We start from the raw sequence: 10,405 nt of genomic DNA on the forward strand, positions 1-10,405 counted from the left end.
CAAGTAATTCTGATTTTACAGCATCCTAATGAACTTCTGGTTTAAACAAGCAAAACTCCTTTCTGAGGACAATGACATGAATTCCAGCAGCGTGCACTAAACCAATTTTCTCTGTGGTTACAGAGAGGACTTGGATCGAGCCATTGAAGAATTTACTCTGTCTTGTGCTGGCTACTGTGTAGCTACATATGTGCTGGGAATCGGTGACAGACACAGTGACAATATCATGGTCAGGAAAAATGGGCAGGTAAAAATCCCTTCTGTGGGCAGAATGCCTTTGGTGTGCAAGAGTTCTCTTGAGTACTTGTAATTTCTCTAGTGCCTTGGTGAAAGGAAAGCCACACATGGTTAGAATTGATGTGTGTGGTTCACTGAGGACTGGAGAGAGTTTTCAAGGAAGAGGAATGTAAAAATGGGGGAAGGACAGAACAATGACTGGTCCATCAGCAATTCTGTATGGAGAGAGGCTGTTTACAGAACATCCAAGAGGCCTTTTAATGGCTCAGATTCATTGAATAAAAGTGGTTTTAGGGTGTCTTGCAAAAGACCACCTTTAAAAATCCATGAATTGCATTTTGGAGCAGTGTGGTTTCCCTGAGGTCAGTCTGTGCAGCTCAGCCCTGCAGAAATGCACAGTGTGAAACCCAGCACCAACACAGTGCTGTGCAGGATCTAGGGGAGCTCCTAAACGTGTGCTTTATTAATTGTTACCCTGTAATGTAACTTGGCTGATTTATTTGAAATTATTCTGCCTAGAAAACCAGCGAGTGTTATAAAATTGAGAGTTTTACAGACATTTACAGTACTCTTTTAAGCTTGTACCTCCTGGAAGAAAGCTGCAGTGCCCTTATCCTCAATTCCACCATGGGGAGCTGCCACAGGGTCCTTCGGATTAACTTGGCTTTGCTGCCTTTGCCTCTGTCCTTGTGTGGGGAGGCCTTGGATGTGAATGATGTGGGCTTGTGGGCTCATCCTTGGGCTCGTTTTTGTCTGATACTGCCACCAAGATGTTTCCTGGCAGCAACAGCTTAAACCTGGCAAATCTTTACTGCAGTAGTCACTCATGAGTGATGTTATTATTGACCTTAAATCTTGAAGTGTTTTAGAACCAAATACTCCCAAAGGGTTGAAACCACAGGATTTGGAGAGTCACATTAGGAGTTAACTGTTCTTCGTACCAGCATCCTGTAGAGGTATTAGAAAAGTGACACTGACACATTTTGCTGGAGAAATTATTTTTCACTTGTTTTTTGTTTGTTTTTTTTTTTTTTCTTTTAGCTCTTTCACATAGATTTTGGGCATATTCTGGGAAACTTTAAGTCCAAGTTTGGAATTAAAAGGGAACGGGTACCTTTCATACTCACCTATGATTTCATTCATGTTATTCAACAAGGAAAAACAGGGAACACTGAAAAATTTGGCCGGTGAGTGTTATTTTGATCTATTTGTAATCGAGATGATCATTTCCAGCATACCAGAACCTACCTGGGGTTGGTTTGCTCATTTGCACTTGTGTGGAGCTGTGCCAACATGCATTTACAGGACTGTCTGCTGCACTCCCTGAGCTGGAATGTCACAGATTACTTCAGAACCAGAAGCTGCAGCTCTGCAGTTGCTTTTGATCTCCCACAGCAGGAGGTGGTGGGTTCTGCTGGGCTCAGCTCTGGCTTCAACAGCTCTGGGCTCTGCTGTTCAAGCCAGATGCAGCACAGCCCTTAGCAACAGGCTCCCTTCTGCCCTTCCTGTCTATCAGGGCATGTTTATTGTGCTGCCCCTTGCTTGGATGCTTGGCCATGAGGAGCCACGTGCTCATGATCCACCAGCCCTGGCCGCTGGTTCAGTTTTGACCACGGGAGGAATTAGAAATGACAGCAGTTAGAGGGACTGCAATAGAGCTTTGACTTTTCCAAAAGCTCTATTTTCCTGTAGCCCATCCTCTAGGATCATCAAGGCATTTCACCTGACAAATTCTCAGAGAGGTGAGACCATGACCTCTGGCACTTCTGCTCTTTCTGAAGAAGAGCTGCTGGTTTGTACTGAGGGCTCACTGGGGACACACTGGACGTGTTTGTGAGAGTGCACTGGGGGCTGTGCAGGCATCTCCCCTCTCTGTGCCGTGTTCCACAGTGTGTGTTTGTCAGAGCAGGTCCCAGGTTGTGGTTGAACCCTCCCACGAGTGTGCCTGTCCCTTTGTGCCCCGTGTGACTGTCCCTTTGTGCCCCGTGTGCCGCAGGTTCCGGCAGTACTGTGAGGAAGCCTACCTGATCCTGCGCAAGCACGGCAACCTATTTATTACCCTCTTTGCACTGATGCTGACTGCAGGCCTGCCAGAGCTCACCTCTGTCAAGGACATCCAGTATCTCAAGGTACAGTAGAGCTACAGCTCAGCAGGACTCAGCGTTTTTCCAGGATGTGATTTTTTGATTCCAAGATGAATACGTTTCTGTTGTTTTCCATTTCTGTCAAGATTTCCACACAGTCCTTGAAGTTTTCTTTTTCAGCTCTGTAGAGCAAGGTCTGTAGTCAGGCCTGGTGCTCAAAGGATGAGTTCAGGATCCATGCATCCTAAATGGAGTCATTCCAGGGCTATTTTACATCCTGGCTCATGCACAAGCATGGACCTGGAAAGGTGAAGATTATTTTCTTCATCTCTTTCAGTTTTATCTTTAAACCAACTGGTGTATTGCTAAATGAGTAGTAAGTGAAAAAGTGTTAAAGGAGAACAAAAGAACACTGTGGCTTGTGTTGAAAGGTGAAGGAGGTTTTAACGGTGTTCTTTCAAATTCCTGACGGTCCTTGTCTCCCTGTCCCCTTAGGACTCCCTCGCCTTAGGGAAGAGTGAGGAAGAAGCACTAAAACAGTTCAAGCAAAAGTTTGATGAAGCTCTGCGGGAAAGTTGGACTACTAAAGTGAACTGGATGGCTCACACTGTCAGAAAAGATTACAGATCCTAGGAGATTGTGGCATTTGCACTAAGCTGAAGGTTACCTTGATAAGTGTTTGTAAAGGGTTTCTGTCGTAGGGACCAACAAAACTCCAGGAGGCACTGGGACAACGCTCTCAGGCACAGGTTGGTTCCTGGGGAGCCCCACACAGGGCCAGCAGTTGGACTCTGATCCTGATGGGTCCCTTCCAGCTCAGCACATTCTGTGATTCGAGGAACTGATCCAAAACAAGGAAGGAAACGACAACAAAAACACGTGGACTGAAATAATTCCTGAGTCTTTTGCACTCTGCTTCTGAATGCTTGATTCCAAGACTGACTCTACAGTTAGTGAACATCCTGGATAATCAATTCCTGCTGACTTTGCACGCTGAGAGCTACTAGGCATTTTAAAAACTTCTTTGGTACTTTATGGAGGTGTAAATATTTGTTTTTATACGTTACGGTAATGTGCTCTAACATATCCTTGGGAGGTTTGAAGACCTCTGATAGAACTGTTCTTTGTTCAAAGGTAGGACTTGAAGAGTAAATTTTTTTATATATATCCTAATCTGGCTAAAAAAATGAGCGTATTGTGTATATTTTTCATATGACCTCTGCCCTACTGGCACAGATGCATTAGTTCTACTGTAAATAGCAGCCATGGTTTCACTGTACTGCAGGGAGCTGCTTCATGTCTGTGCTGCTGCTGAAGGAAGAAGTAGAAGTAAGGAGGTGTGGAGGGTGGGGAGACCTCTGACAGATGTGATGCAGCATCCAGATGTTCAGGGTTGCACAATTTTGTTCCTGTGACTCAACACACAAAAGAAGCCCTTCAGAATGAGGAAGGTGGGGTCCAAACGTGCCTGAGAATCCCTCATTGGTTCCAGTCTCCCACTCAGCCTCTGGGGCTTTGCCTTCAGCTCCCAGAGAGGCACAATTTGGTCTGGTTCCAGCAAGAAGCTCCTTCCAGCCTTACACTGAAATTCCTATCTCAGATCAGTCCTTCCCTGCAAAATGTACTGACCTATGTAAGGGATGTTTTCATTACATATACTACATAAAGTGACTTTTAAAGCATGCATACCAAAAACCCCAACTGGTTGGAGAAGCAAGAGTTTATGGGAAAAGATCATTCCACAGAACACCAATGCAGTCACTGATCTTCTCTCTGTATTTATTAAAGGCTTGCAGTAATATTGCTTTACCAAGATATATATGTTGAAGATGGTTGCTGAAGAAACTGGATTTGTTTTAATTTATTTAGTGAGGTACCAGGCTTTTAGGTGCTTAAATGGAGAGCAAATTCCTTACGTGCAATAGGGAACTGCTGGTTAAAAGATGTAACAAACTGTTCCTGAACATCAGCAAGAGAGGTTTAACTACTGCTTGTTCTCCAAGGAACACTGGTAGCTCTTGATTCTAGTGGACATTTGAAAGAGAATTAAACATATATATTTACTTTTTGACTAAACACTTGTTCTGCATAGAAATGTTGGATGATGTAGGAATTTAATTAAAGTTGGTTTTACTTTGTTGAGAGTGTTTTATTTTTTGTTGGTTTGGGGTCTTCTTGTTTATTTTAGAGGTTAAAAACTTACCTGGAGTGAGGATGGAGTTCTGTGTAGGACATTGATTCTCTTGTCCTCACCCAATGGGCTTAACTGCCTGAAAAAACTTCTGCTCTGAGAACATTCTAAAAGTAACAAGTGGTATGTGGGTTGGTTTTGTTTGGTATAGGAATTTCTTTTATACACAACAGAGTAGCATTTAAAGTGTGCCATGTCATTTATTATTATTATTTCTATAGCAGATGGCAGGAAAACTGTGTTGCAGGTGACAGCTCTGAAAAAAGTAACTCATCCTCAGGTTAATTCACAGCATGTGAATTTGCATAAGGAACCATTCCTGGACACATTCTATTTTTCTGTGAGACAGAGCACTTGGACATCTCTAGTCTTGTTGAGGGAGAAATCAACTTTTCCAGAACTTGGAGGTGAAGTTGGCGAGTGCCCCTTGGCTGCCTGGGCTCTGACAGGAGTGAGCACAGTGTAATCTTCATTTCCTTTATTCCCTAGCTCAAAGGGCAGCAGGGTTCCATGTCCCAGCCCAGGCCTCCTGTGGGGCTGGCAGCAGGTGGCTCAGGGCTGTGCCTCGGGCTCCCCCTGCCCCACTGCAGGTGAGAGCTGTGAGCTCCAGCTGCAGGAACACCTTCCTTGCCCCCAGCACCACTGCACTGATAAAGAGGTCTGGTAGTGGTTCAGGGGATTTTGGATGCGACTTTGATGCAGGTTATAAAAGTACTCGAGATGGTGGGGAAAGGCCATTGCCTCTGTTCCTTGAGGAATATTTAGAGGTGATTAGGAAATGCTCCTTCTGCTCAGCGTTTGTGTTGTTTCATAGCCCTTCAATGACTGTGTTGTATTTGGTTGTCTTTACCTTCTCCATGTTTACTCTTGGCAATTAATTAACAAGAATGGGGTAAGAAAGTTAGAGCCAAGTTAAATGGTCTTGATTTGTGTTTGGCAGCAAAGACAGTGAAACATTTTCCTCCTGGGAATTGATCTTCAAATAGCTGAGAAGAGATCTCATCTCACAGGACTACTTCCCACCTGGCCTCTCAGGGCTGAACCTAGCAGGAGGCAGCATTTGCCAGGGCACCAAAGCTGATTTTGTGATACCTTCATGTTAAATTTTGAGCAGAGACCTGGTTTGCTGAATTGTATTAGTAAACAGATCACCACTTTCCTCAGTTTTCATCATACTTGCTATAGCCTGTGGCATACCGAAGTTCATTCAGAAGACAAACAAATAAATAAATGATCTGCTTTGTGAAAAGTCACAGGAGAGACAGTGTCCTCCACTGTTTGTCATCCAAGAGAAGACTGAATTTTGGCACATCAGTCCATTGATTCTTTCTGTACTTTCCCCCCGATATCCGGCTCTAATACTAAATAGGTACGTTAATTTGAGATGATTTGGAATATTTTATTTTAGACCAGTTTCTGGATTCAAAAGTCATCAAGTGGTTAGATTATAATAAGAGAATTTGAAGATTTTATCTTGAGCCTTCAGTTCACATGGTCTCACGTTAATTACCTTTCTTTGTGTATGTCCCCTGGAAAAATGACTTTTCCTTCTCAAGGTTCTCATTGTATCTGGCAGAGGGGAAAGCTGCCTGGGCCATTTAAAAACCACAGCTGAAATTGGGTATATGCAGTGTGTAAATGATCTTTATTTGTTCTGGCTTATTAGTGATTGCATGAATACTTGATGGGTTTGCTTTCTACCTTGAATCATTTTTTTTGTGGCAAATGCTGACAGCTGCTGCTTTTACAGTCTTGCTTGTCCTGTGTTGGATTTCCAAGGAAAGAGCTCCCATAGACTTGTCCCTCAGCTGTGAAGCTGCTTCCTTTCCCTCTCATGTTGTTTCGGGGGTTGTTGATTGTCAAGTCACTCCCATTCCAGCAAATGCCTTGGACAGATCCCATTCCTGTATTTAATATAAAGGAGTCCAATATTCCTCTTTAATCTCCCAGAGCTATTGAAATCAGATAATTAAATAGTAGAGGCTCTTAATAATTGATATGTCAGGCTATATCATAGCTTTATTCTGTTAGGATGGTTTCAAGCCTAAATCTTTTAAATGTGTAATCAGTATTTCTATTATTACTCTTTCACAATGTAGTATATTAGTGTAATTATGTGTCTGAGCCAGCTTTAAAATCTAAGCCTGAAATCCTTTGCTAACATACAATAATTTTTAAAACGATTTGTTGGACATGGCACGAGCAGAGCTGGGGGAGCAGAGCTGTTCTGGTGCACAAGGGTGACAGTGAGGGGACAGTGCCCTGGTGCTGTTGGGCCTCACTGTTTGCATGAGGCTCCGGGGATTTTGGAGACCAAAGGGTCTCGCTGTGGTGTGGCTGAGGAGAGAAAGGCCAGGCTAAGCTCCAGCTGTGGTTCTGTTGCCTGACCTGGCCGTGGTAGGAACAAACAGCCCCAGGCAGATCTCTGCAGCAGGCTTTGGTAGTCAGTGCCAGGGAGGTGCAGCAATTTACCAGCTGCTGAGAAATCAAGTACAACACTGTTGGTGCTGCCTCAGTGCGTAACAAAAATGTAGTTAGTGTCCCCAAAGGTGACCTCCTGGCTGCTGTAGGAGAGGTGCTCCTGCCAGGAGCGTTGGTGCTCCGTGCCCGTGTGTCCAGCTGTCCCTCCACAGAGGACAGCAGAGGGCTGCTCTCCCCGGGAGCTGGGTGTGCACACTGCTGCTGCCTGGGGCCTCTCCAGCCCCATAACACACAGGAGGAGCTGCTTGTGCCCTTCGGCATGCCACACAGGAAATTCTACCAGGCACATGCTGAGAGAACGTTCCTTGTTCTGTCCCCTCTGGAACGCTTGGATAAAGGCTCAATCATGACCTATTTGAACTGATTTCACTGTATGGGACTGTAGGATTTAAAATAATGCTGTTGGGATGAGCTAGCCCTTCATCCTCTCAGTCTGTCACCTTGCTCTTCCTCAGGTGATTGTCTGGAGAAGTCTCCTCTGCATTGCTTGATAAAGGGGAATGTGGCTGAATTTATATTTCTTAAAGTAGTGGTAAAATAAATTTTCTTGAGAAAGCTGTGAAGGGTCCCAGTTTAGGAGTAGCAGTCCCAGAGAAACATGAAAGGTGATTTCTGGTTTGCCAGGCCCTGGTTGGCTTTTAAAAATGAACAGAACTGACTATCAAGCACCATGGAAATGTGGGTTTGGAGGGATTAAGGCCCTTGTAGCACAAGAGCGTTCATAAGATCTAATTTTCGGCTTTAGAAGTCTGCATTTGAGCAGGAAGTCTGGGCACTTGCTGGCACTGTGCAGAACCAGTGGAGTCTGGGCAGAAGGGAGGAACCTGGCAGCAGTTCATTTCACTTTGTCAGCCCTGCCTAAGTCTTTCTCCTACATGAAATTCATAATGGGCTTTGCCCTGAGAGCTTTCAGCAGGCTCAGTCTGGTTTCTGAGCTGGTCTCTGTACCTCTTGCATGAGGAGCATTGAGTGTCTGACATTCCACAAAGGATGCTGAGCACTGTTGTTCAGGATACTCTGGAGCACAGCAATGTTGCATATGTGGCTCTGAATTCCTCCTCTTGAAACTGTTTTCTTGGGATGGTGGAAACAAAACATGAGACTAGACATCGTAGTTCAGTCCAACTATTCCCTAGGGATAGGGAAAAAAAAAAACTGGATTCCAGTCACCTTACCAAACATTCATTTGCACAATGGAACAGCTCCAAAAGAGAAGTGGGAAGGACAAGGGGTCTTTTTCCCTATGGACTTGTTACTTTTGAATTGAGGAAAAGGAGAGATTGATCAAAGGTCAAATGGAACCCTTAATATTAATGGCTGTGGGAGACTTAAGTCTGTTTAGTCTGTTCCCTACCGAAGAGCAAGGAATTAATCCTGCACATAGATTTGTGCCCATCGGCATGGGAGTAAAAGGTGCATGCTGCTAGACTGGGGATCCTCTGTTCCTGAGGCTGCTGCTACCCTTCACCTGTACTTGGGAATTCCACAGTGGTGAAATCTTCTGTGTGCCTGGACCTTAATGTCACCCAGCCCTGCCCCTGAGCCCTGGCCTCGTGTCTGCAGCTGTACTGCACTGTCTGAAGAGCTGCTTAAAAATACAGCTCGGGGGTTAAGAACTCGAAGAAGGCTTAAATACTCTTTGAGTTGTGCTTGTTGCTCTTTTCAAGGCAAGGTGCGGGATCACAAGTGTGATGCTTGAAAGGCTGTGAAAGTTTGGACCTTCTAGGAGGGAATCGGGAATGTGAGCTGCAATCCCTGTGGACAGGACAGCTTTTAGAAGCCCCTTTCCCCCATAAAGTTGCGTCTCTGAGGTAGTTAATTTAAAAATAAAACGTTTAATATTCCAGACCACAAACAACACTGAAGCAAACAAAGGCATTGCAGGTGGCTCTGCGTGTGGTAGTCAAGCTTGCTTTTGCAGCTCAATGGGAGAATTTTTGTTCCCTTGAGAGGAAGAGGAAAGCTCTGGAGAATATTTCTGAAACAATTCCCTGTCTTTAACAGCTATAAAACGTTCAGGTTACAGCTCTGTTTGCCGGGTTCGCGCTGGTTAATTGAGTGCATGTGCTGCGTACAGAGCGAAGCAGGGGCGGCTGCCCGGGCCCGAGAGATGCCGGCGCGGTGTGGCTGCGCTCGGCGGCCGGCCCCGCTCCTCCATCCCGCGGCGGGGCGCTCAGCGGGCCGGCGCCGCGCTGTCGTAGTGGTCCAGCAGGCTGTGGGCGATGAAGCCGCGCTGCGAGTGCAGGGTCCCGCAGGGCCGGCACAGCAGGATCTCACAGCTCGGACACATCCTCCCGGGGCGCTGCCGGCCGGAGAGCTGCCGCAGGGAACAGGCCTCCTCCTGCGGCCGCCGGCAGCCCCGCCGCGGCCAGAGCCTGCGCTGCTCCTCGGCCGGAGGGCGCCTTCCCTGCGGGCTGCGACACGGACAGCCGTCACACAGGGCTCGGGGACACCGGGGGGGACACGGGGGACGGGCTGGATGGGACACCGGGGACGGGCTGGATGGGGTTCGGAGAGGGACAGGCCGGGTGGGACACAGGGGACAGGCTGCGAGGGGCTCAGAGGACAAGCTGGATGGGACACAGAGGAGGGACAAGCTGCAACAGGCACACAGAGAGGTGACAAGCTCAGCCCCTGCATCCCGGGGTGGATGAGGGCAGCAATTAGTGAGTGATTCTTGAGCCCTTCCAGACGCTGTACCCGTGGGTACCGTGTGTGGCCGTCTGAAAAAAGCAGGGATGGACGGCAAAAAGGAGAGTCTGGCTCTGGTGCTGTGGTGGCAGTGACAAGGCATTAGTTTTAGAGCACAGAATTATTAAAGGATTTTCTTCATTTAAACAAAACCATAAAAGACTGGCATCAGCTAAAGGCTAGGAGCTTCAATACACAACTCCTCTATGCATGACTGACAGGAGCCTGCTGTGTGTTTCCATGCAGACGAACTCCACGGAGCTCTGTGTGTCTGGCCCAGTGCTCCCCGACATCAGCACAAAGGTCCTTGTCCCACCTCTGTGCACTCAGGCACACTGATGCTGCCCAGTAAAACCCTGTGTTGCACTGGCCTTGACCAGAGATGGCAGAGCTGAAAGGAAAGCTCTCCTGATCAAATTATGTTATACCCTGCTGTTTTCCCTACACAATCCCTTACAGAGCTCATGAGCACTGACTGTGGAGATGATCTGGTTTTGCTACACCCCTGTGAGAGTTCTGTATGCCCCGATGGCTGCAATGCATTTAAAACCACTGCCATGCAGTGTGTTGGTAGAAACAGATCCAGTACAGACTGAAGGCTGACTCTCTCTCCATTAATGTTGGAGTACCATGGGATGTTACTAGATTACTGTTCCATTTTTTTTCTAGTAGCTCAAACTGGGGAAAACTCATATTAATCACTTAAAAATGAGGCTCAATG

At 46.4% G+C, this 10,405-nt stretch overlaps 1 protein-coding gene across 2 annotated transcripts in view; it reads left to right on the forward strand.

Moving 5' to 3' along the window:
- PIK3CB (phosphatidylinositol-4,5-bisphosphate 3-kinase catalytic subunit beta) overlaps positions 1–4,463 on the forward strand; it is an 87,202-nt gene extending 82,739 nt beyond the window's left edge. For both annotated transcript variants that reach the window (XM_066326003.1, XM_066326002.1), the window contains 4 exons: positions 124–247; positions 1,279–1,424; positions 2,234–2,366; positions 2,817–4,463. In XM_066326003.1, coding sequence (XP_066182100.1) covers positions 124–247; positions 1,279–1,424; positions 2,234–2,366; positions 2,817–2,954 — 541 coding nt within the window. In that variant the 3' untranslated portion in view covers positions 2,955–4,463. The remainder of the gene's footprint in view (positions 1–123; positions 248–1,278; positions 1,425–2,233; positions 2,367–2,816) is intronic.
- The last annotated feature ends 5,942 nt before the right edge of the window (positions 4,464–10,405 follow it).

This window comes from Sylvia atricapilla, chromosome 10, assembly GCF_009819655.1.
Source record: "Sylvia atricapilla isolate bSylAtr1 chromosome 10, bSylAtr1.pri, whole genome shotgun sequence".
Lineage (NCBI taxonomy): Eukaryota > Metazoa > Chordata > Aves > Passeriformes > Sylviidae > Sylvia > Sylvia atricapilla.